This window comes from Coregonus lavaretus (assembly GCF_964263955.1).
Source record: "Coregonus lavaretus genome assembly, chromosome: 23".
In the NCBI taxonomy this organism is placed as follows: domain Eukaryota; kingdom Metazoa; phylum Chordata; class Actinopteri; order Salmoniformes; family Salmonidae; genus Coregonus; species Coregonus lavaretus.
Window position 1 is genome coordinate 23,326,188 of NC_140010.1, and position 27,198 is coordinate 23,353,385.

The following is a 27,198-nucleotide window of genomic DNA, read 5'->3' on the forward strand; positions in this document are numbered from 1 at the left end:
AACCTAAGGTCAATGTTTTAAAAAGGGATTTGTATTCTTAATATATTTTAGCCTGACATAGTTGAGCTGTTAATAAAAATTTGAAATGCATTATTTTGTGGTAAGTTGTGATTTTTACTCACTTAATGGAGTATTTGGTGTAATTTGACACTAAAAAAGTGTAAAATGAATACTGCTGAGATTTATTTCCGTGACACTATACGGTGTTAGAATTTGACTCTATTTGAGCTTGTTTTTCACTGCAAGATAGTCAATTATCAACACAATAGTGTGTAACATCAACACTTATCAGAGTTATTTTAACCTTGAGTGTCAACTCCATGCAGTGTTAAACTGGACTGGAATCAAACTCAATCAGAGTTGATTTGTTATTTTAGAAGAGTAAATGATTAACTCTTCCAAGGGTAATATTTACACTCTCCAGTGTTATTTAACCTTTAGTGTAAAATTAAAATAACACTATTCAGTGTAAGCGAGTGTTAAATTTTTACTCTATTTAGAGTTAATTTAACTCTAAAATGTTAACACTATGAAAAGAGTCAAATTAACACTATTTCAGGGTGGGACCATATACACTCAGAAATAGTGTTAAATTTAACTCTTTAAGTGTTACTTTAACACTTCAAAATTTACTGTGTAGGCTATCTGGGTACAGCTGCAGACATGGAATTCAGTGATTTCTGACAATAAAAGTAATGCATTAATAAGTTGGGAGGTTGCATGCAATGTTTTTATTAGACACATTTGCAATCACCTGCACTAACTTTGTTTACAAAATCATCACAGCTCATTGAGCTCAATGAAGTAAACACACCCCTCCTAATACTCTAACTCATGTCAGTGAGGGTCTGACAGAGAACTCATTATGTCTATTCTAGCCAGGTTCGGTTTTGAGGAAGTCTAATCTACCTCTAATCTAGACTCATAAGGTTATCATCCACAGTTAGTTGATCTCAGGGGAAATATGTTTTCATGGTTTGTAACCTGGCCATTCTGTATTGGTAAATCGTTTTTTATAATCACTTTTTAGGTATGGATTAGGCTAGTTATTTTTTCAAAGCCACCCACAAATGAAGGAGAGATCAAACTGTGGCACTTTAGTTTGACCATATTGCCCAACAAAATGCCTGTATTATCCCAAACAACTGGATCAAATGGCAGATAAAGTAACTACCCTCCATTCATACTGAAAAAGGTAATGATGTCCTCATAAGGCAGGTCCCAAGAACATTTGGGGGGTCAAGCAGGGCTGGGAGTATCAAGATGGAGAGTATCAAGCTCATTTACATTACATTTTACATTCAAGACTGTAGGCCTAGGCACGTATTACACTAACATAATAAGAAAGTAATAAGTGTCTTTGCAATGAGTCAAAGTAACAAATTGCTGATTTGACTCAAATTTCTGAGGTTCCAAACAAACCTGCCATGCAATTGGTAGCTACAGAGGTTCCAAAGTGGTAGCTAGCTACTGCCACACTGTGGTTATGTATGGCATTGCATCATATACCCGTATTAAAAACAGAAAATGCAAACAATGTTTCACAATGTCCAAACTATATTCGTTCGAATGTATCGTTATTGGTTATACTCACTAAGCTTTCTACAAAATAAAAGAATTCCACATAGCTATAGCTATCTGGCTACCTTTTCTGATTGACAGCCTTTGAAAACGCCCTTGCTTCTGACCAATCAGCATCTCCCTTTTCTACTTCATCCGCTGACGAGAAACGACTTTCGAACCTTTGGCGGTTGATTGGGATTTGTTTGGTGCTTGCCTGAAGCCAGCTAGGTTGGATGTGAATAACTTTTAAAAACTTGGCAAGTGAGCTGACGCATTAACATGGATTCAACTATGTCGAAACTTCTTGTTGGGCTATCAGTCAACATCCAACGAAGCGATGGTAAGCTAATTTAGCTAGCTAAAGGAATTGTTAGCTAGCTTTGTTTATTTAACTTGTTAGTGTTACAGTTAGCCAGATTTGCCTCCCAAATTATTTACATAGCTAATATGAACATTACTTAGCTATGTAACGTTAGCACTTATTTGTTGTAATACACAGTAACTTTAACGCATGTCATTAAGTTCTACGTTAATAAGTTACAATCGAAAAAGGCATTGTTATTGGTGCATGCGTGGTTAACGTTGTGGTGTTGATTAGCTGCTAGTAGGCATAACTAACTATATAGGATAATTAAGCAATTTTTTTATTTGTTTTTACTAGTTATGGCCGTTGTAGTACTAAAGTTAGGTGACCTAACGTTACACTAAACAAAAATAATTGCAACATGTAAAGTGTTGGTCCCATGTTTCATGAGCTGAAATAAGATCCCAGGCATTTTCCATGTGCACAGAAAGCTTATTTCTCTCATGTTGTGCACAAATGTGTTTACATCCATGTTAGTGAGCATTTCTCCTTTGCCAAGATAATCCATCCACCTGACAGGTGTGGGATATCAAGAAGCTGATTTAAAAAGCATGATCATTACACAGGTGCACCTTGTGCTGGGGACAATAAAAGGCCACTCTAAAATGTGCAGCTTTGTCACACAACACAATGCCACAGATGTCTCAAGGTTTGAGGGAGCGTGCAATTGGCATGCTGACTGCAGGAATGTCCACCAGCGCTGTTGCCAGAGAATGTAATGTTAATTTCTCTACCATAAGCCGCCTCCCATGTCGTTTCAGAGAATTTGTCAATACGTCCAACCGGCCTCACAACCGCAGACCATGTGTAACCACGCCAGCCCAGGACCTCCACATTCGACTTCTTCACCTGCGGGATCGTCCAAGACTAGCCACCTAAACAAGAATTTCTGCACAAACTGTCTCAGGGAAGCTCATCTGCGTCCTCGTCGTCCTCACCAGGGTCTTGACCTGACATCAGTTTGGTGTCGTAACCGACTTCAATGGGCAAATGCTCACCTTCGATGGCCACTGGCACGCTGGAGAAGTGTGCTCTACACGGATGAATCCCGGTTTCAACTGTACCGGGCGAGCGGTTTGCTGATGTCAACATTGTGAACAGAGTGCACCATGGTTTAGTTATGGTATGGGCAGGCATAAGCTATGGACAACGAACACAATTGCATTTTATTCGATGGCAATTTGAATGCACAGAGATACTGTGACGGGATCCTGAGGCCCATTGTCGTGCCATTCATCCGCCGCCATCACCTCGTGTTTCAACATGATATCAAATGAAATTGTATTTGTCACATGCATGTGTTTAGCAGATGTTATTGCGAGTGTAGCGAAATGCTTGTACTTCTAGCTCCTACAGTGCAGTAATATCTAACAATTTCACATATACACACAAATCTAAGTAAGGAATGGAATTTAAGAATATATACATATTTTAGTCATTTAGCAGACGCTCTTATCCAGAGCAATTAGGGTTAAGTGCCTTGCTTAAGGGCACATCAACAGATTTTTCACCTAGTCGGCTCTGGGATTAGAACCAGGTTGAAAATGTCAGCGGAGCCGGTGTAGTACGATTCAATCTTGGTCCTGTATTGACGCTTTGCCAGTTTGATGGTTTGTCGGAGGTCATAGCGGGATTTCTTATAGGTGTCCGGGTTAGAGTCCCGCTCCTTGAAAGCGGCAGCTCTACCCTTTCGCTCAGTGCGGATGTTTCCTGTAATCCATGGCTTCTGGTTGGGGTATGTACGTACGGTCACTGTGGGGACGACATCATCGATGCACTTATTCATGAAGCCAGTGACTGATGTGGTGTACTCCTCAATGCTATTGAAAGAATCCCGGAACATATTCCAGTCTCTGCTAGCAAAACAGTCCTGAGCTTAGCATCTGCGTCATCTGACCACTTCCGTATTGAGCGAGTCACTGGTACTTCCTGCTTTAGTTTTTGCTTGTAAGCAGGAATCGGGAGGATAGAATTATGGTTAGATTTGCCAAATGGAGGGTGAGGGTGAGTTTTGTATGCGTCTCTGTGTGTGGAGTAAAGGTGGTCTAGAGTTTTAATTTTTTTCTCTCCTCTGGTTGCACATTTAACATTCTGGTAGAAATTAGGTTTAAGTTTCCCATGCATTAAAGTCCCCGGCCACTAGGAGCGCCACCTCTGGATGAGCATTTTCTTGTTTGCTTATGGCCTTATACAGCTCGTTGAGTGCGGTCTTAGTGCCAGCATCGGTTTGTGGTGGTAAATAGACAGCTACGAAAAATATAGATTGACTCTCTTGGTAAATAGTGTGGTCTACAGCTTATCATGAGATACTCTAGCTCAGGCGAGCAAAATCTTGAGACTTCCTTAATGTTAGATTTCTTGCACCAGCTGTTATTTACCAATATACACAGACCGCCACCCCTTGTCTTACAGGAGGCAGCTGTTCTATCTTGCCGATGCACCGAAAATCCTGCCAGCTGTATGTTATCCATGTCGTCGTTCAGCCACACTCGGCGAAACATAAGATATTACAGTTTTTAATGCCATTAAACTCTGTAATTGCTTTAAAGTCACCATTGGCCTCATGGTGAAATCCCTGAGCTGTTTCCTTCCTCTCCAGCAACTGAATTAGGAAGAACGCCTGCATCTTTGTAGTGACTGGGTGTATTGATACACCATCCAAAGTGTAATTAATAACTTCACCAGGCTCAAAGAGATTTGTCTGCTTTTTTTATTTTTACCCATCTACCAATAGGTGCCCTTCTTTGAGAGGCATTAGAAAACCTCCCTGGTCTTTGTGGTTGAAACTGTGTTTGAAATTCACTGCTCAACTGAGGGACCTTACAGATCATTGTATGTGTGGGTTACAGAGATGAGGTAGTCATTCAAAAATCACGTTAAACACTATTCCACAAAGTGAGTCCATGCAATTTATTATGTGACTTGTTAAGCACATTATTACTCCTGAATTTATTTAGGCTTGCCATAAGGGGTTGAATACTTATTGACTCGATGTTTCAGCCTTTCATTTTTAAGGAATTTGTAAAAAATTGTAAGAACATAATTACACTTTGAAATTAGGGGTTATTGTGTGTAGGCCAGTGAGAGAACATCTCCATTTAATCAATTTAAAATTCAGGCTGTAACACAACAAAATATAGAAAAAGTCAAGGGGTGTGAATACTTTCTGAAGGCATTGTAGCTCTGGTCCAGGGCATTGCTGTGGCCTAGCTAACGGGGTGTAATTTACATGATATTACTGACTTCTAAATGTCTTTACAGGGCGAGTGCATCCTGCAAACGTCAAATCTGTGGATTCCACAAAGAGAACTGTGATGGTTGAATGGTTTGAGAAATCTGTATGCAGGGGAAAAGAGGTAAGTAGCTCGAGAGAGACAAGTGCCTTATCTATGTTACAGATATTGGACTAAACGCCACTCCGTGGTGAACTTCCTTCACCGTGGAGTTTAGTCCGTTATGTTAGAGTACAATTCAACAAGTGTCATGATTATGCATTTTGCATCGTCACACTTTTTTCTTTGTACCAGAAGTGCTCCATCTTGAGAACTTTACTGCTGACATGCACAATTTCTTGCGACCATATCAACAGTGCAATAATTAACAAAATACTAATGGATGTTTTTGTTATGGACTCAAGTGATCCGGATGGCAATAGTTGCATCTTTCATAGATCTAGCTATGCGCTGTAAGTCTTGTCAACTGAAACTGGTGATTGTTGACATACTACTATTCCTGCTCTTTAGCTCGAAATGAATGAATTATGGCCCCTGAACGAAGCACTTTTTGAGCACATGAAACCAACTAGTACATCTGCTCCTCCAGAGAAGGTAAGCATACTCTAGGGATGGGCCTAGGAACTTGAGGTTCAAAGTGCATTCAATTTGAAAGTTTGTGGTCCTAACATCAGGAGCAATGTTTACATGTGTGATTTTATTTTCTCCAGAAATATGAAAGCCGTCTCCGTTCATCCAGGATCCCTGCTCCTTCCATTCGTAAGTGATTTTGCCTAGTTCTAGTATGTCTTAGAAGTGTGTTTCATTGGTGTGTGTGATGGTTAATTATGGATATTTCCTTCATAAGCTTCTGCTCCAGCGGGTCCTCCTGAGGAGACAGGTTTGCATACAATGCATGTTCTTCTCAAAGCAAATCAAATGCTAAATCACTTTATATGAGATGGAATCACATCATATAGGCCTATTTCCCTGCACACTTAGGCTGTTTACACAGGCAACCCAATTCTGATCTTCTGCCACTAATTGGTCTTTTGACCAATCAGATCTTCAGTCACTAATTTGTCTTTTGACCAATCAGATCAGATTTCTTGCCAATAATTGGGCAAAATATCAGAATGGGGCTGCCTGTGGGCAGCCTTATACCTTGATTTGAAGATACAGGCTATTATGTGACTCCATCTTCAGGTGCACAATCATTTTACTCTTATCTTTACTTACTTGTGCACAATAACTTTACTCATTGATTAACTAATGTAGAGTATACTATACTGTTTCAACTAGAATGCAAATAGTTTTCCAATAGTTCCAGACACTTGTAGAATCTATGCCAAAGGGCATTGAAGCTGTTCTGGCGTCTCATGGGGGCCCAACGCTCTATTAAGACAATTTGTTGGTGTTTCATCTATTTTGACAGTTACCTGTAAACTATACTGTTTCCTACTATACTGAACAAAAATATAAACGCAACATGCAACAATTTCAACGATTTTATCTGAGTTACAGTTCATATTAGGAAATCAGTCAATTGAAATAAATTCATTAGGTCCTAATCTATTGATTTCACATGACTGGGCAGGGGCACAGCCATGGCCCATCCACTGGGGAGCCAGGCCCAGCCAATCAGAATATTTTTCTGCCACAAAAGGCCTTTATTTCAGACGAAATACTCCTCAGTTTCATGAGCTGTCCGGGTGGCTTATCTCGGCAAAGAAGCCGAATGTGCTGGCGTGGTCTACGGTTGTGACACCGGTTGGACGTACTGCCAAATTCTCTAAAATGCTGTAGGCAGCTTATGGTAGAGAAATGAACATTCAATTATTTGGCAACAGCTCTGGTGGACATTTCTGCAGTCGGCATGCCAAATGCACGCTCCCTCAAGTTGAGACATCTGTGGCATTGTTGTGTGACAAACTGCACATTTTAGAGGGGCCTTTTATTGTCCCCAGCACAGGGTGCACCTGTGTAATGATCATGCTGTTTAATCAGCTTCTTGATGTGCCACACCTGTCAGGTAGATGGATTATCTTGGCAAAGGAGAAATGCTCACTAACAGGGATGTAAACACATTTCTGCACAAAATTGTGCGTATGAAAACATTTTAATAAAATGTGCGTATGGAACATTTCTGGGATCTTTTATTTCAGCTCATGAAACCAACACTTTACATCAGGGTTCTTCAATTCCGGTCCTGGAGGGCCGAAACACTTCTGTTTTTTATTTCTACCTGGTAGTTAATTGCACTCACCTGGTGTCCCAGTTCTGAATTAGCCCCTGATTAGAAGGAGAGGATGAAAAACAGAGGTGTTTCGGCCCTCCAGGACCGGAATTGAAGAACCCTGCTTTACATATTGCGTTTATATTTTTGTTCAGTATAGAATGCCATTTTGTGACAAAAGGTTCCTTATGTGATGGGTTCCAAAATATTCAAACTATATAGACATATTTATACGGTAAATTGACCCTAGGCAGTTTGCTTAAGGGTACTAGCACTCTTTCTAGTGAAATGGATCTTATTTCTTAACATACTAGTAGTTAGGTGTTCTTGGTTGTTTCCACAAACACACCACAACTCCTTCTAAAAGCACTAAAGTGGTTCCCAAAGCTACTGTCTGCTTTTCTCTTTTTAACACGGCACTGTTTCTGCTTCATCTCTGTTTTACAGCTTATGTTGAAATCAAAAGTAATGTATTTGCTGCAATTCTCATTGATTATGGCATGCCAGATTCACCCAACTAAAATTGAACACTGATTATTAGTGGTGGTATGAAGGAGCTGGCCAGCTGTGTAGTAGGACTACATATAAATCATTATATTTCTATGGTTTGGTGTCTAGTGTTGGGATCAGTAGGATGATGAACAGGAGTTATTAATCACACCAAAGCTACTTCATTTAACTATAGTGGTAAATGTGCTAAATGTACACCTTTCCTCTCAGTTCCACTTCCAAGAAAGTCTACACGGCAGACATGCTTGTTCCAGACCCCTGCTCCTGTCTCTGAGCCTGCTGCTAAGACTAAGCATGACTCCCTGTCTTCAGAGTATCCTCCCTCTGTCCTCAAAGCTTCAGGTGGGGGGTGCATCTATGATTTCTGATGTATTGCCTTTCACCTATAGCCTGGTCCCAGATCTGTTTGTGCTCTTGGCAACTCCATTGCAGTCATTGTCAAGCCTTTGTTTGGCGTGAGAAGGAGTTGGCATGATGGCATAAACATACTGGCATAATTTATCCCATTACCCACTGAATGCTTCACTCAGTGACTCGGAGACCTCTTGATATTCACCTTTGTCATCCTGCTTCATTTTCCAGGTGTGCCCAACCGAGAGGGGAAGAGGAACAATCAGAGACAGACTGCTGTCCTGCCTCCAGTCAACGAGGACCTAAAGGAGAATGAGGCCAAGAGTGTCTCCTCAGTCACCTCAAGTGAGCTTTAGGAACTTTGAGTCACACACATCACTATGTTTATCGCCCTGGGCCTGTATTTTTTAATTGCCTCGGAAGAGGAGTTCTGATCTAGGATCAGTTTAGCCTTATAGATCACAATGAATAAGATTAAATAGACCTAGATCCTAGTCTGAGATGCCCTGCTATCTTTGAGTATCTTCATCTCATTAGATATCTTCACTCTTTCAGGCAGACGGAGATCAGTGCTACCCCAAGACATGAGCAAACCAGTGTACAAAAGATTGTCCCATGCAGTCAAGAGCTCTGACATGGTGCCCAAGAAAGGAAAAGTAAGAGAATTGATCACAAATGAGACAGTGGTCGTGTCTGAATACCCATATTAGTGTACTAAATAGTATGTGAAAATATAGTATGTGAAATCTCGCGTTGACTCCCGCCATTTGTTAATTTTGGTAGAGCGCGTCAATTTATCTGATTATCAGCTGTTGTCAAACACGTGAGTTGGAAAAGACGAGTGAATTCTACTAGATCAAACACCGAAATGAGTATGCAGTTTAAGTATGTAGTACTCTAGTATGGGTATTCGGACACGGCCACTGTTTGTTTGTTTACCTGGTACTACTGGCCCATGTCCTGTGTTAATTCATCTTTTTGTAGATGCATACTAGTAGGTATATCGGACTTACTGTCAATTTCCCCTTTTATTTTCATTTGAAGCTGAGAACACAGTAAAAGCCTTTACTAATGTATTGGCAATATTAAATACTACTACCATCACTTTCTCCAATACATGTATTTCTGTTCCCTGTAGTTTGAAGACTCAAACCGACCGAACAAGCAGTTTTACCAGATGATTGAAGAGTTCAGAGAGACCTTGGAAGTACTTCCTTTATCTCCATCTGATACGGTAAGATGGAGGACAAGTGTTGAAATGTGGAAGGCTATTCATAACTAGTGTTTATCAGATATGTAATGTTCTTTTTGGTCCACAGGTTGAAGCTCATAGAATCTGTGTGTGCGTTCGCAAGCGTCCTCTCAACAATAAAGGTTACTTTTAACTGACCAAACTAAGACTCTTATCTGACTTACCTGTATCCACCAACCTGCTTCTCAAGTCCTCTTTAATGTTGACTTTCTATGTGTGGTTGACTTAGAGGTGACTAAGAAAGAGATTGATGTGGTGTCTATCCCTGGTAATGGAACGATGCTCCTTCATGAGGCCAAGCAGAAAGTGGATCTGACAAAGTACCTTGACAACCAGGTCTTCCATTTTGACTACTCCTTTGACGAGTCATCCACCAATGACTTAGTGTACAGGTATTCACATTTTATTGATTTCTAAACAATATTGTGTTCAGTTTTTCTCTATCAGGGTTATTTTACAATTTACTGATAAAAAAATAAAAACTTTCTGTTCAAATACCCTTTGCAAGTATGTTCTCTTGTATGACGTTTGTTGGTTGTATCATCATTACTGTTTTCGCAAGATGGTTATATACCAATATTTTTCACTGGTAGGTTCACTGCCAAGCCTCTTGTCCAGACCATCTTTGACGGAGGGATGGCAACTTGTTTTGCTTACGGACAAACTGGAAGTGGTAAAACTCACGTAAGTCTTTCCCTTTACCTGACAGGCTGACACTATAGCAGTTTTGTCTTAAAATCCACCAGATTTTTTTTAACATGTCATGTAAAGTTTGTACCTATCTTTTACCCTATTCAGACAATGGGAGGAGATTTTTCAGGGAAGAGCCAGAACAGCGCCAAAGGGATCTATGCCATGGCAGGTAATTCATTGTCTACTTGCCATTGGCTTCAACAACATTACATTTTTAGCTTAAGTTATTAGGGATGTAATGATTCACCGATACGCATCAGTCTCCGGTTCAAATGTTTAAGACATGAGTGCTTTGTTTATTTATTTTTTGGTACTTGTCTTACCTTTTTACTGCACTGTTAGGAGCTAGAACCACAAGCATTTCGCTGCACCCGCTATAACATCTACTAAACTGTTTAAGCGAGCAATAAAAGTATTTGATTTGGAAATATTTTGATAGTCCTAGATATTTCTGAGATCAGTACTAAGGAATAGATCTGTCCACCTCACATATTAGATGCAAAGAAAAAGGTTATGTACGTGAAGGTTATGTAAATAACCTTTACTTAGGCCATACTTCCATGATGTCTTTCAGTGTCTTGTAACTCCTTGTTCCTCTTTGTTCTTCAGCTCAGGATGTGTTCGCCCTCCTGAAGCAGAGGAGATATTCCAGTCTGGACCTGTGTCCCTATGTGACCTTCTTTGAGATCTACAACAGCATGGTGCGAAGGAAACGCTCATAGTGCTCCTCAAGCAGCTTGGTGGTTTGGATGGTTGACATGTTTTGTTGGTGGAGAATCCATGATAATAGGACAAAAGTTTAGAGAAGACTAATTTGACATTTTGCTAACACACTTGCTTACTCTCCTCAGGTATTTGATTTGCTGAACAAGAAGGCCAAGCTGAGAGTGCTAGAGGATGAGAAACAACAGGTCCAGGTGGTCGGCCTGCAGGAGATGTACGTGTCGTGTGCTGAAGACGTCATCAAGATGATTGAGATGGGCAGTGCATGCAGGTACACATTTTTTATTTTTTTACTCCAACCAGGGTGTGTTCAGTGAGGTGAAACGCTCAGAACTTTACAGATAGAAGTGTAATGAATATGGTTGACATTACTACCTATTCTACTTGATAGACAATCATATCTGTTCTACATTATACATTTCTATCTGAATGTTCTGTAACATTGCACCCTCCTGAACAGGCCCCTTGTCTTTCTCTCCTGACTTTGTCAACCATATGTGTTGTGTTCTTGGTTGTTTTTTTTTGACAAATATGGGCCCAATATCTTTCTCAGAAGAGGAAAGAAAAGCAGCACACTGGCATTGGAGCGCTGCTCATCTTTTCTCTAAGTGTTCTACTCCGCCAACCCAGGTGGGCGTTTTCCTGTCTCCAGACTGACCAATATCCAGGGTGAAAGTAGATGTAATTTCTTCCTGGTACGGGACCTCCTGTGTGTGCACCAAAAAATGTATCGTGGCATTGCGGCCCCCCTCCTATCCTCCTAGCTAAACTATAATAGTGTAGGCTACAGCAGGGCCGGCAGTAGGTTTGGCATTGGGCCTATTTTTTTTCTCACCTAATAGTTGGCAGAACAACATAATTGTAGCCCAATTCATATGCCTGTGCTACAAATTTAAACAACTTTTAACACATCTGGTTAGTAGGCTATATAAATCACTTAAATATCAATAACATATCCTAATATTTTCAATCTGATTACACTGATAAAATCTTAAATCATTTAAACATCTTTTCTCAGAAAGTGGAAAGCTCAATTAATAGGGACAAAAGATAAGTCACATTTTTGTCTCGAATATTGAATCCCGCAGCTCAGCTTCAGAATGTCATAGAAACTAATCAATATATCCCCATATGCATCAGTCACATCTTTGGTTTTAAAGCTTCTGTCTAGCATAATGCATCACGGATTTAAGCATTGTTATAGAACACTTTTGTATTTTATTATGGATCCCCATTAGCTGCTGTCAAGGCAGCATCTACTCTTCCTGGGGTTCAGCAAAATTAAGGCAGTTATACATTTACAATACATTCATAACAGATTTCACAACATATTAAGTGTATGCCCTCAGGCCTCTACTCTACTACCACATCTATAACACAATCCATGTGTACGTGTGTATAGTGCGTATGTTATCGTGTGTTTGTATGCATGTGTCTATGTTTGTGTTGCATCACAGTCCCCGTTGTTCCATAAGGTGTATTTTTACCTGTTGTTTTTTTTCAATCTGATTCTACTGCTTGCATCAGTTACCTGATGTGGTATAGAGTACCATGTAGTCATGGCTCTATGTAGTACTGTGCGCCTCCCATAGTCTGTTCTGGACTTGGGGACTGTGAAGAGACCTCTGGTGGCATGTCTTGTGGGGTATGCATGGGTGTCCGAGCTGTGTGCCAGTATTCCAAACAGACAGCTCGGTACATTCAGCTTGTCGACACCTCTTACAAAAACAAGCAGTGATGAAGTCAATCTCTCTTCCACACTGAGCCAGGAGAGACTGACATGCATGTCATTAATGTTAGCTCTCCGTGTACTTTTAAGGGCCAGCCGTGCTGCTCTGTTCTGAGCCAACTGCAATTTTCCCTAGTCCCTCTTTGTTGCACCTGACCACACTACTGAACAATAGTCTAGGTGCGACAAAACTAGGGCCTGTAGGACCTGCCTTGTTGATAGTGTTGTTAAGAAGGCAGAGCAGCGCTTAATTATGGACATACTTCTCCCCGTCTTAGCTACTGTTGTATCAATATGCTTTGACCATGACAGTCTACAATCCAGGGTTACTCCAGCAGTTTAGTCACCTCAACTTATTCAATTTCCACATTATTCATTACGAGATGTAGTTGAAGTTTAGGGTTTAGTGAATGATTTGACCCAAATACAATGCTTTTAGTTCTGGAAATATTCAGGACTAACTTATTCCTTGCCACCCATTCCGAAACTAACTTCAACTCTTTGTTAAGTGTTGCTGTAGTAGCTGATGTGTATAGTGTTGAGTCATCCGCATACATAGACACACTGGCTTTACTCAAAGCCAGTGGCATGTCGTTAGTAAAGATGGAAAAAAGCAAGGGGCCTAGACAGCTGCCCTGGGGAATTCCTGATTCTACCTGGATTATGTTTGAGAGGCTTCCATTAAAGCACACCCTCTGTGTTCTGTTAGACAAGTAACTCTTTGTCCACAATATAGCAGGGGGTGTAAAGCCATAACACATACGTTTTTCCAGCAGCAGCAGATTTTGATCGATAATGTCAAAAGCTGCACTGAAGTCTAACAAAACAGCCCCCACAATTTTTTTTATCATCAATTTCTCTCAGCCAATCATCAGTAATTTGTGTAAGTGCTGTGCTTGTTGAATGTCCTTCTCTATAAGCATGCTGAAAGTTTGTCAATTTGTTTACAGTCAAATAGCATTGTATCTGGTCAAACAGGTTTTTTCCGATAGTTTACTAAGGGTTGGTAACAGGCTAACTGGTCGGCTGTTTGAGCCAGTAAAGAGTGCTTTAGTGTTCTTAGGTAGTGGAATGACTTTTGCTTCCCTCCAAGCCTGGGAGCACACCCATTCTAGTAGGCTTAAATTGAAAATATAGCAAATAGGAGTGGCAATATCGTCCGCTATTATCCTCAGCAATTTTCCATCCAAGTTCTCAGACCCCGGTGGCTTGTCATTGTTAATAGACAACAACAATTTGTTCACCTCTTCCACACTCACTTTACGGAATTCCAAATTACAATGCTTGTCTTTCATAATTTGGTCAGATATATACTACCGTTCAAAAGTTTGGGGTCACTTAGAAATGTCCTTGTTTTCGAAAGAGAAGCTATTTTTTTTTGTCCTTTTTAAAATAACATAAAATTGATCAGAAATACAGTGTAGGCATTGTTAATGTTGTAAATGGCTATTGTAGTTGGAAACGGCTGAATTGTAATGGAATATCTACATAGGCGTACAGAGGCCCATTTATCAGCAACCATCAGTCCTGTGTTCCAATGGCACGTTGTGTTTGCTAATCCAAATTTATCATTTTAAAAGGCTAATTGATCATTAGAAAACCCTTTTGCAATTATGTTAGCACAGCTGAAAACTGTTGTGCTGATTTTAAAGAAGAAATAAAACTGGCCTTCTTGAGACTAGTTGAGTATCTGGAGCATCAGCAATTGTTGGTTCGATTACAGGCTCAAAATGGCCAGAAACAAAGAACTTTCTTCTGAAACTCGTCAGTCTGTTCTTGTTCTGAGAAATGAAGGCTATTCCATGCGAGAAATTGCCAAGAAACTGAAGATCTCCTACAACGCTGTGTACTACTCCCTTCACAGAACAGCGCAAACTGGCTCTAACCAGAATAGAAAGAGTGGGAGGCCCCGGTGCACAACTGAGCAAGAGGACAAATACATTAGTGTCGAGTTTGTGAAACAGACGCCTCACAGGTCCTCAACTGTCAGCTTAATTAAATAGTACCCGCAAAACACCAGTCTCAACGTCAACAGTGAAGAGGCGACTCCGGGATGCTGACCTTTTAGGCAGAGTTGAAAAAAAAAAAAAAAAACATCTCAGACTGGCCAATAAAAATAAAATATTAAGATGGGCAAAAGAACACAGACACTGGACAGAGGAAGATTGGAAAAAAGTGTTATGGACAGACTAATCAAAGTTTGAGGTGTTCGGATCACAAAGAATAACATTTGTGAGACGCAGACCAAATTAAAAGATGCTGGAGGAGTGCTTGATGCCATCTGTCAAGCATGGTGGAGGCAATGTGATGGTCTGGGGGTGCTTTGGTGGTGGTAAAGTGGGAGATTTGTACAGGGTAAAAGGGATATTGAAGAAGGAAGGCTATCACTCCATTTTGCAACGCCATGCCCCATACCCTGTGGACGGCGCTTGATTGGAGCCAATTTCCTCCTACAACAGGACAATGACCCAAAGCACAGCTCCAAACTATGCAATAACTATTTAGGGAAGAAGTAGTCAGCTGGTATTCTGTCTATAATGAAGTGGCCAGCACAGTCACCGGATCTCAACCCTATTGAGCTGTTGTGGGAGCAGCTTGACCGTATGGTACGTAAGAAGTGCCCATGAAGCCAGTCCAACTTGTAGGAGGTGCTTCAGGAAGCATGGGGTGAAATCTCTTCAGATTACCTCAACAAATTGACAACTAGAATGCCAAAGGTCTGCAAGGCTGTAATTGCTGCAAATGGAGGATTCTTTGACGAAAGCAAAGTTTGAAGGACACAATTATTATTTCAATTAAAAATAATTATTTCTAACCTTGTCAATGACTACATTTCCTATTCTAACTCATTTCATGTATGCTTTCATGGAAAACAAGGACATTTCTAAGTGACCCCAATGGTAGTGTACTTGGATGTGTAGTGTCAGCAATTGTTGCTGGCATGTTATGCCTAAGTTTGCTGATCTTGCCAATGAAAAAATTATTAAAGTAGTTGGCAATAGCAGTTGGTTTTGTGATTGAATGAGCAATCTGATTCAATGAATGATGGAGCTGAGTTTGCCTTTTTTCCCAAAATTGATTTTAAGGCGCTCCAAAGCTTTTTACTATCATTATTTATGTCATTTATCCTTGTTTCATAGTGTGTTTCTTCTTTTTATTCAATTTAGTCACATGCCAATCGGTTGTGCAGCCAGACTTATTTGCCATTCCTTTTGCCTCATCCCTCTCAACCATACAATCTTTCAATTCCTCATCAATCCACAGGGATTTAAGTTTTTAGTCATTTTCTTTAAAAGTGCTTTCATCTCAATCTTAAATAAGCATGCCCCATTTAAAGAAATTCAGAACTAAGAACAGAGATAGCCCCTGGTTCTCCTCAGACTTGACTGCCCTTGACCAGCACAAAAACATCCTGTGGCATACTGCATTAGCATTGAATAGCCCCCGCGATATGCAACTTTTCAGGGAAGTTAGGAACCAATATACACAAGCAAAGGCTAGCTTTTTCAAACAGAAATTTGCATCCTGTAGCACTAACTCCAAAAAGTTTTGGGACACTGTAAAGTCCATGGAGAATAAGAGCACCTCCTCCCAGCTGCCCACTGCACTGAGGCTAGGAAACACTGTCACTACCGATAAATCTACAATAATGGAGTATTTCAACAAGCATTTTGCTACGGCTGGCCGTGCTTTCCACCTGGCTACCACTACATTTACATTACATTTTAGTCATTTAGCAGACGCTCTTATCCAGAGCGACTTACAGTTAGTGAATACATTATTTATTTATTTTTATACTGGCCCCCCGTGGGAATCGAACCCACAACCCTGGCGTTGCAAACGCCATGCTCTATCAACTGAGCTACATCCCTGACGGCCATTCCCTCCCCTACCCTGGACGACGCTGGGCCAATTGTGCGTCGCCCATGAGTCTCCCGGTCGCGGCCGGCTGCGACAGAGCCTGGATTCGAACCAGGATCTCTAGTGACACAGTTAGCACTGCGATGCAGTGCCTTAGACCACTGCGCCACTCAGGAGCTCACTACCCCGGCCACCAGCTCTGCACCCTCCGCTGCAACTTGCTGGTCATGGGTGCACCTCAGCCACGCTCAAGGTCCTAAACGATATTATAACCGCGATCGATAATAGACAGTACTGTGCAGCCGTCTTCATCGACCTGGCCAAGGCTTTCAACTCTGTCAACCACCGCATTCTTATTGGCAGACTAAATAGCCTTGGTTTCTCAAATGACTGCCTCGCCTGGTTCACCAACTACTTTTCAGATAGAGTTCAATGTGTCAAATCGGAGGGCCTGTTGTCTGGACCTATGGCAGTCTCTATGGGGGTGCCACAGGGTTCAATTCTCAGGCTGACTCTTTTCTCTGCTGGTGACTCTCAGATCCACCTCTACGCAGACGACACCATTTTGTATACATCTGGCCCTTCATTGGACACTGTGTTAACAAACCTCCAAACGAGCTTCAATGCCATACAACACTCCTTCCGTAGCCTCCAACTGCTCTTAAACACTAGTAAAACTAAATGCATGCTCTTCAATCGAACGCTGCTGGCACCCGCCCGCCCGACTAGAATCACTACTCTCGGCGGGTCTGACCTAGAGTATGTGGACAACTACAAATACCTAGGTGTCTGGTTAGACTGTAAACTATCCTTCCAGACTCACATTAAGCATCTCCAATCCAAAGTTAAATCTAGAATCTGCTTCCTATTTCGCAACAAAGCCTCCTTCACTCATGCTGCCAAACATACCATCGTTAAACTGACTATCCTACCGATCCTTGACTTCAGCGATGTCATTTACAAAATAGCTTCCAACACTCTACTCAGCAAATTGGATGTAGTCTATCACAGTGCCATCCGTTTTGTCACCAAAGCCCCATATACTACCCACCACTGTGACCTGTACGCTCTTGTTGGCTGGTCCTCACTACATATTCGTCGCCAAACCCACTGGCTCCAGGTCATCTATAATCACTGCTAGGCAAATCCCCGCCTTATCTTAGCTCATTGGTCACCATAGCAACACCCACCCGTAGTATGCGCTCCAGCAGGTATATCTCACTGGTCATCCCCAAAGCCTACACCTCCTTTGGCCACCATGCCTTCCAGTTCTCTGCTGCCAATGACTGGAACGAACTGCAAAAATCTCTGAAGCTGGAGACACTTATCTCCCTCACTAACTTTAAGCATCAGTTGTCAGAGCACCTTACCGATCACTGCACCTGTACACAGCCCAACTGAAATTAGCCCACCCAACTACCTCATCCCCATATTGTTATTTATTTTTCTCATTTGCACCCCAGTATCTCTATTTGCACATCATCTCTTGCACATCTCTTGCACATTTGCACTATCATTCCAGTGTTAATACTAAATTGTTATTTTGCACTATGGCCTATTTATTGCCTTACCTCCATAACTTGCTACATTTGCACACACTGTATATATATATTTTCTGTTGTATTTTTGACTTTGTTTTGTTTACCCCATATGTATCTCTGTTGTTTTTATCGCACTGCTTTGCTTTATCTTGGCCAGGTCGCAGTTGTAAATGAGAACTTGTTCTCAACTGGCTTACCTGGTTAAATAAAGGTGAAATAAAAAAAATGGGTGCATGCTTATTAGTAACTGGATTAAGCAATTTCATAAATGTGTCAAGTGCAGTGTCTGTTTGCTCCTCATTACACTCCACGGACCAACATATATTCTTTACATCAACAACATAGGAATCACTACAAAACGTATTGTATGATCTCTTATACACTATATTAGGCCCAGCCCAGCCTTTGGAACTTTGGTTTTCCTAGATATGGCTACTATATTGTGATCACTACATCCAATGGATTTGGATACTGCTTTCAAACAAATCTCTGCAGCATTAGTAAAGATATGATCAATACTGTACTGTTTATAACCACCCTGGTAGGTTGACTGATAACCTGAACCAGGTTGCAGGCACTGGTTACGGTTTGAAGCTTTCTCTTGAGTGGGCAGCCTGATGAAAGCCAGTCAATATTTAAATCACCCAGAAAGTATACACTTTATATTATCTGGATACTTTTTATTTATACATAAATATAAAGTTAACAATTGGTAGGCCTATCCTTTTTGCCTTTTTCTTTAGAAAGGGTATGGTATACCCTCACTCAATTTGAGCCCTGGTTTTAACCAAACACACCCAGTCCTTCTCAGACTATACGGAGTGCATGGTGATAGTATTGGCGGATTTTGGCTACTGACAAATTTATGGATAGCATAATTGTGTCTGTCAAACAGGTAGGCCTGCCTCATTTTGTTATTTTATAGGAAGAAATAAGCTCCAACAAAGCCCTCTTGTTAGTGAAGTCAAAATGAAAATGAAGACGGTTGTTTAAATGAATTATTTTCAGCACCATTTGCTGTCCACCTCGGTTTGATTATTCTGCATCCGCTCCAAAGCTGATGTTTGCCTTTTTAGTTGACTTTCACCTGCACTAGCTCCTCATAAGGTAATGATTTAAAAAGTGTCTCATGACATTGTAATACATGTGGTCTCCAGTCTATGGGCTACAGAAAAACCACATGCGGTACTACTTTCAACTGTAGGCTACATCATTTAGCCCATGTTAAATTAATTTGATGGAGTGTTGATGGAGGTGCATTGTTTTTGGGCAGAATAATGTGATGTGTTATGTGTTGTTGAAGGTGCGTCTTGGTCAGTTTAGCTCGGAAAATGCCGCCCTCGTCAAACTGCCGCTCTAGGTGGCTGCCTAATCCTGCCTAATGGGCGGGGCCTGCCGTGGGGCCTAATCATAGTTATATTTAGAATCCCTATTAATTCAATAGCATCTCTGTGGTCCTAGTCATAAAGATTTGTCATTTGACTTTTAAAATGTGTTACCAATGTATTACCAGTCACATCGTTTTCATCTGATTGTCAATCACTTCAAAGGGCTCCTTTACTAGGCTACCCGTGCAAGTTTCTCCACTCACAACATATTTCAAGCCTCTGAAAAATAGGTGAATGGAAAGAGACATATGTTACACAAAACACCAAGTGTAAAGACATTTGTCAACTGTCATTAGGCCAGAATTAATGCCTCCACTGCTGTCCCCGTTCGGTTTCCGCCACTCATCTCTGCCTTGGCAAAATGTCAATGTTCTCGTCTAACCACATCGCAATTTGGAGCGTAGGCTATACCACCTTTCAAGTCCATTCGCACATTTTTCATGATAAATAATGGTGTAATAAACGACAGTTTTCTTGACATTTTGTTTTCATTATTCTGATGGGCTCATGTTTTACTGGTACAACGTACCCCCACTATTTATTTTGCCGGGATGCCGTACCAGACCACTTTACTTTCACCCCTGCCAATATCTCTTAACTTTAGCGTAGTGAATAACTTGTGAATAACGATCTGATACACCTCTCTTTCTCAGGACTTCTGGCCAGACATCAGCCAACGCCAACTCGTCTCGCTCCCACGCCATCCTGCAGGTGATCCTGCGGAGGAGGAAGCAGGTGCACGGGAAGTTCTCCCTGGTGGACCTGGCGGGGAACGAGAGGGGTATTGACGTTCGCAGCAGTGACAGACAGACCCTCGTAGAGACGGCCGAGATCAACCGCAGCCTGCTCGCTCTCAAGGTGAATACAACTACTGTCTACAACTACTAGCTTAGTGCACACGTGGTAGCAAAACATTCTGCAACGGAAAATGTTTATTGGACATGTTCAGTTAGTCCCTCCATTTTGTGCCTAGTGAATATCATCATATAGCAGGCATACACCACCTGTATGTACAGCAAAACCCTTCAGAAATGTGTTGGCAATGTCACCAGTGGTATCAATGTAACAATATCTTTTGACCTCAAAATAAGAGTTTAAATGTGTATGATTTGAGAATATTCAGTGAGGAGCTAATTCTTTCTACAGTGAGGGAAAAGAGTATTTGATCCCCTGCTGAATTTGTACGTTTGCCCACTGACAAAGAAATGATCAGTCTATAATTTTAATGGTAGGTTTATTTGAACAGTGAGAGACAGAATAACAACATCAAAATCCAGAAAAATGCATGTAAAAAAATGTATAAATTGATTAGCATTTTAATGAGGGAAATAAGTATTTGACCCCTCTGCAAAACATGACTTAGTACGTGGTGGCAAAACCCTTGTTGGCAATCACAGAGGTCAGACGTTTCTTGTAGTTGGCCACCAGGTTTGCACACATCTCAGGAGGGATTTTGTCCCACTCCTCTTTGCAGATCTTCTCCAAGTCATTAAGGTTTCGAGGCTGACGTTTGGCAACTCGAACCTTCAGCTCCCTCCACAGATTTTCTATGGGATTAAGCTCTGGAGACTGGCTAGGCCACTCCAGGACCTTAATATGCTTCTTCTTGAGCCACTCCTTTGTTGTCTTGGCCGTGTGTTTTGGGTCATTGTCATACTGGAATACCCATCCACGACCCATTTTCAATGCCCTGGCTGAGGGAAGGAGGTTCTCACCCAAGATTTGACAGTACATGGCCCCGTCCATCGTCCCTTTGATGCGGTGAAATTGTCCTGTCCCCTTAGCAGAAAAACACCCCCAAAGCATAATGTTTCCACCTCCATGTTTGACGGTGGGGATGGTGTTCTTGGGGTCATAGGTAGCATTCCTCCTCCTCCAAACACGGCGAGTTGAGTTGATGCCAAAGATCTCCATTTTGGTCTCATCTGACCACAACACTTTTACCCAGTTCTCCTCTGAATCATTCAGATATTCATTGGCAAACTTCAGACGGGCATGTATGTGTTTTCTTGAGCAGGGGGACCTTGCGGGCGCTGCAGGATTTCAGTCCTTCACGGCGTAGTGTGTTACCAATTGTTTTCTTGGTGACTATGGTCCCAGCTGCCTTGAGATCATTGACAAGATCCTCCCGTGTAGTTCTGGGCTGATTCCTCACCGTTCTCATGATCATTGCAACTCCACGAGGTGAGATCTTGCATGGAGCCCCAGGCCGAGGGAGATTGACAGTTATTTTGTGTTTCTTCCATTTGCGAATAATCGCACCAACTGTTGTCACCTTCTCACCAAGCTGCTTTGGCGATGGTCTTGTAGCCCATTCCAGCCTTGTGTAGGTGTACAATCTTGTCCCTGACATCCTTGGAGAGCTCTTTGGTCTTGGCCATGGTGGAGAGTTTGGAATCTGATTGATTGTTTCTGTGGACAGGTGTCTTTTATACAGGTAACAAACTGAGATTAGCTGGACTCCCTTTAAGAGTGTGCTCCTAATCTCAGCTCGTTACCTGTATAAAAGACACCTGGGAGCCAGAAATCTTTCTGATTGAGAGGTGGTCAAATACGTATTTCCCTCATTAAAATGCAAATCAATTTATAACATTTTTGACATGCATTTTTCTGGATTTTTTTGTTATTCTTTTCTCTCACTGTTCAATTAAACCTACCATTAAAATTATATACTATAGGTCCAGAGTAGAGCCTGACCAATATTTTTTTTTTGGGTCCGATTGTTTTTTTTGGGGGGGACAACTTTCCGATACAATAGATCTGCCGATATATACTGTTTTACGCAGAGAAATGGAAAAGTAAAAGAAAATTACACTGAATTCTCATAAATTGCCTTCTAAAAGCGCAATTGTCCAATAATGTTAAAATGTTGATTTCTTACATTGTGAAATTAATGACACATGATAATGGCCACAAGTGTTCAGATAAGCATGAGATTCCCCTTTTCTGTCATTTATTGACTCGGTGGAATTATCTGGCTCTAGTATATTTCCTTGCTGTCCAATTTTGCTAACTATTTTCCTCTATCCATCTTTTGGGGAATTATTTTATGCTCCTGGACTGTCTAGCTTTCGTTTCGATGACTGAAGATACTATATAAATGTGGGTCAATTTATTTCTACACAGTTACAATTAGGTTTTAGTTTGGATGTAACGATTCACCGATACGCGTCGTTCCCGAGTCAGACGTTTTAAGATATGACTACATCGGTCCGCTGACCCCAAACCTATCCAAATGTAGCATGCATAGGTCAGAAAATAGATTAAGATGTTACAAAACTTCTATTCACATTTTTTGGTGGTAGTGGGCTCAGATCAGGTGCCTACATAGAGTAATATACACCATAGACATGCATCATTTACGCACACCCAGAAGTCAGCTCCGACAGATCCAGCTCGGGGAGGCCCAGTTTAGGAGCTCCATCAGCAGATTTGAATTTGGAATGAAAAATGAATGCGTTACTGCATCGAATCATATCGAACCGAATCACATCGATTAGTTCTCTAATCAAACCAAATCGCACTGAATCATTTCAAACCAATCGTTCCTGCATCGTATCGGAGCTTATGTACCTAGGTACGTATCGAATTGTCTTGAAAGGGAAAGATGCACATCCCTAGGTTTTAGTAATTTCAGTGTCGATTGAGATCGTTTTTCTCTATTTAAAAAACAAATGTTTACATTTTTGGGCCCAAACCACCCACGTGCCGGATTTAGTGGGATCTGTATGTTTGACACCCCTGGTCTTAACGCTGCTTGCTCCCTCCTCTCCCTGTAGGAATGCATTCGCTCCTTGGGGATGGACAGCCACCACATCCCCTTCAGGATGAGCAAGCTGACACAGGTGCTCCGAGACTCCTTCATCGGAGAGAACTCCAGGACATGCATGGTAAGGCTTGTCTCCTTTCTTTGGGCTTTAGCTCTAGAGGCACATGTGCTTGATAATGACAGCAATGGAGTTGTCAAGAGCACCAACAGATCTGGGACCAGGCTAAGCTGTGGTTGTTCCCCCTCTCTTGAAAAGGAAAAGGTGCTCACCATTTTTTTTGACTCGTTGTTTTATTTAAGCAAAGTTAAAAGATTGACGTTTCAGACATCAATGACCTTCCCTCTCTCTACATTACTAGAAGGTAGACCTAATATCGGGTATAATGTTGGTTGGTTTTCTTATTTTCCAGATTGCAATGGTGTCTCCTGGAATGTCCTCATGCGATTCCACTGTAAACACACTACGCTATGCAGCCAGGTACCGTCAAAACAATCAATGGATATTATCCTTATTATTTTGTTGTTTTTCCAGTAGTAAGCCTAAATGTAAAACAAATTTGTTGTCATAGAGTGAAGGAGCTGAACGGGACGTCAAAGGTGAATGATGCTGATCTTCCCAAGAAGATTGAGATGGAAGTGGACAGCTCTTCATCAGAAGAGGTGAGATCAAAAGACCATGGGCCCTGGTCAAAAGTAGAGTGCTATATAGGGAATAGGATGCTCCTCGCCTGTTTAGTTGCTTAGCACTGATTGGTCCTCAGGGGACAGACTGTGCTAATTAAGTTTTTAAAAAGAGATTTTACATTTTAGTCATTTAGCAGATGCTCTTATCCAGAGTGACTTACAGTTAGTGAGTGCATACATTTGTTTCAAAAAAAAATTTTCTGACCAGATACTTCCTGTTCTTCAGTGTGTCATAGCAGAGGTTCCCACACTTTTTAACTCGGGGGGGGGGGCTCCCCTTCCAGCATTGAGGAACATCCCGCAACCCCCCCGTGCATGCGCCATGTCAATTTCTATGGGCACAAGCACTGTTCATGACACAAACTGTTCACACCCCTCTTGTTGCTGGAGAGAATTTTGCAGGTTTAAAGCTAATTTTATTTTTAATTCTATACATTTTGCCATGTCTAATGTGTATTCATGTGATATTTTGGTGACAAAAACATTACAATATATGTGGGCTAAAAAACCTAAATAAACACAGTTAGCTGACATGGGCTAGTTGATCTGGACATTTCTGACAAGTAATAAATAGCTCTCGAAGGTATTCAATGACTAACACGACAAGAGGAACTGATGATGCACTACCCAATTTCTAAATTGCTCCTTGTGCATTCTACTATTACAACTTTCAAGAGTACGTTTTAAAGCCGGACTGAGTTCCTAGATGGCGCGTCCCCCAGTTTGGGAACCACTGTAGTATCAAGTGCTAAAGTGGGCATGTTATTGACTTCTGATCTTCTTTGCAGGACTCCATTGTGCCCATGACCGATGTGTACGAGGCCATATCCCAGGTGTACGAGGCCATATCCCAGGTTTCTGAGCTGGAGGAAAGGGTACACGAGGAGTTGATGGTATACCTATATCTATGTCCCAAAGACTCCTTGTCTGACATATTCTGAACCTAGAATTGCAATATAATTTGATGCAACTGCAGGGCTCGACATTAATGCTTGTCCGGGGCAAGTAAAATAAATATTTGGACAAGCAGATTATAGATTTAAGTTGTCTGAGTGGACAAGTATATATATTTTTTTAAGTAACATGCAAAATTCACTATCAAACAATTAGGCTACTCCGATCATAATTGGATCAGTGTCCTCCAGATGCGATGTTTTGCTCACTGTCCTCCCAATCTCTGCAGAGCGCATTGGAATGTAATTATTGTAGGCCTACATTGACAGGCATGAGCTGTCTTTCAATCATGCAGTTGTGAGATGCGTTTTTGAGATGAAAATCAGCCTAGCCGCAATTGCACATTTGTTGATAATTGCTAGTGAGTCATTTGCCCAGTTATAGCACATTTTTGGTTAGCAATGAAAATCCTGGAAAAGTCATGGTGTGTGCATCACCTGTGTGTGAGCCAGTGCGCCGTTGCCAGAGGAGAGAGCAAGAGAGACATTTTGCACAGCGGGTAAAATAATGACATACAACAGACTAACTAGATTACCAGCCAAACTACACAATGTTTTGAATTGACTATCTCGCTAGATAACTATTAGCATGCTTTAATGTCATGTCCGATGTCTTAAAATAACTTTTCACTGGCACTAGTGTATAACTGCAAATGGCCAACACACAGTTGATGAAACCAATGCTGCATACTGCGGTTCTAAAACAGTCTCTCAAGCACTCAAAATTGGCTAGGATTCTCCTCTATTCAATACTGGCCATGTAATTCTGACAAAGTTAACAAATATTCTTAGAATAGCCTAACTGACAAGTATCTCCTATGCTGTCAAGATCTCCCATGAACACTGAATATTTTAACCTTACCAATAGATAAACGTCTTTGTTAGCTACCTCGTCCACATTAGCCATTTGATCACTAGTTCATTGAATGAGGGAATTATTTTATAAAGACAAAAAGTACTTCGTTGTAAAATAATGTTGCAGGGTGGCCAACCCTCCTCCTGGAGAATCCAGGAGAGCTACTGGGTGTGCAGGCTTTTGCTCCAGCCACGTGTTTTATACAGTAGCCTGTCAGTGCAGTGTTTTACTTTGGGGGGGTTAAGTGCCTTCCTCAAGGCCTCAACGGCAGGAGATATAATACATGGGATCAGAGAGCAGCAGCTTTCCATTGTCAACACCAGTGACAATAATGAAGGTTGTTCTGTGTAGTGGTTCCTTGCATCATACAACACAATTTTCTGTCAACTTTTTGGTTGGGGGCAAGTGACTTGAGCTTTCGGACAAGTAAAAAATCTATCCTACTTGTCCAAAGAACAAGTTGCTGATAAGTTCATGTCAAGCACTGCAACTGGACTGGAAATAACAAATAACCGTAGTGTTAAAATGATACTGTGTAATGACACTTTTTTTGAATGACTAAGTTCACTGTCTTTGTTTTCTTGTTTTCTGTTGTACAGGGAGCCAGTAATATTCTCAAGCCAATGGAGATGCCATCATATGACATTGAGGCTGGGGTGACAGATATTGTGGACTATGCAAGAAAATTACTGGGTGTGTGGATGTGTTAAGAAACCAGCTACATTTTGTAATTCCATCAACAACAAAAATTATCAGCCTAACCTGAGGTCTGAAGTCAAGGTTGATCCCAAGTGCATCCTCTAGCTTTTCTAACTCTGGCCTTGGCTGATTATTATTTTTTATTTTTTACAGACACAGTCCTGGCATTGCAGTCTGCCATTGATGGAGAGCGACTGGCAAGGATGTCACCCAAATCAGGTTATTGCTGAGAGGGACAGCCACTCAACTTGTTCACTTGGACATATTTTTCTAATAAGTTTCATGGAGTTGTTTTCTCATGCAATAACTATTAACCATTGTGCAAGGGTTCAATTGGGCATAAATTCCCTTCCGCTAACTTTAATTAATGGTAAATGAAAGAAAACATAGCCTCTCACTACATACCATAAATGTCCATGAAAGTATGTTAACAATTCATGTTTTAAATTGATTTGTATTCAAACTGGAGATTTGTCCAACATTTAAATGATTTATGAATATAATAAAGGTCTTTACCGGTATGTTATTTTGTTGCATTTATCAACCAACCATTTGCCTGATGCTGTTTAATTTCCTTCAAGAAGTTTAAATGTGTTTCCTGTGTTTGTATACATGCCCTACCATGGAGCTGCATTCTAGCCCCATGACATCAACAGAGAGACCACTGAAGGATGACCCGTGCACATCTGCCTAGCACTCTGTGGGGGCTTTTTTTTACCTCCCTTTCTTCCTCCTCCTTGACCCCAAACCTCTACTATACACAAGCCCAACTTGTGTATACACATACCCTGCAAGCAAAAGCTGACACATGACA

The 27,198-nt window shown here is 41.2% G+C and overlaps 1 protein-coding gene across 4 annotated transcripts; it reads left to right on the forward strand.

The window, feature by feature from the left end:
- The first annotated feature begins 1,738 nt into the window (after positions 1 to 1,738).
- Positions 1,739 to 26,905, forward strand: LOC311150595 (kinesin-like protein KIF2C). Of its 4 annotated transcripts, none has more exons than XM_084188080.1 (22): positions 1,739 to 1,903; positions 2,689 to 3,050; positions 5,189 to 5,283; positions 5,671 to 5,754; positions 5,871 to 5,919; positions 8,096 to 8,227; positions 8,468 to 8,581; positions 8,792 to 8,892; positions 9,375 to 9,470; positions 9,556 to 9,610; positions 9,718 to 9,880; positions 10,082 to 10,172; positions 10,287 to 10,350; positions 10,791 to 10,882; positions 11,033 to 11,175; positions 20,077 to 20,281; positions 23,203 to 23,313; positions 23,603 to 23,670; positions 23,762 to 23,852; positions 24,665 to 24,769; positions 26,285 to 26,378; positions 26,538 to 26,905. In XM_084188080.1, exons 3-22 carry the CDS (start codon positions 5,242 to 5,244, stop codon positions 26,612 to 26,614), a joined length of 1,977 nt encoding a protein of 658 aa, XP_084044206.1. In that variant the 5' UTR covers positions 1,739 to 1,903; positions 2,689 to 3,050; positions 5,189 to 5,241; the 3' UTR covers positions 26,615 to 26,905. The 4 variants fall into 4 exon arrangements, with proteins under 4 accessions (XP_084044206.1, XP_084044204.1, XP_084044203.1 ...); XM_084188077.1 differs by lacking the exon at positions 2,689 to 3,050 and adding an exon at positions 6,008 to 6,040 and having other exon boundaries at positions 1,747 to 1,903; XM_084188079.1 differs by lacking the exon at positions 1,739 to 1,903 and adding an exon at positions 6,008 to 6,040 and having other exon boundaries at positions 2,969 to 3,050.
- Positions 26,906 to 27,198: the final 293 nt, after the last annotated feature.

Excerpts from the sequence above, each read along its gene's own strand:
- LOC311150595 (XM_084188077.1), top strand. The coding sequence starts at position 1,843 with ATGGATTCAACTATGTCGAAACTTCTTGTTGGGCTATCAGTCAACATC. Across the intron at positions 8,228-8,467 it reads CTCTGTCCTCAAAGCTTCAG|GTGTGCCCAACCGAGAGGGG; the intron begins GTGGGGGGTGCA and ends TTCATTTTCCAG. Across the intron at positions 24,770-26,284 it reads GGGTACACGAGGAGTTGATG|GGAGCCAGTAATATTCTCAA; the intron begins GTATACCTATAT and ends TCTGTTGTACAG.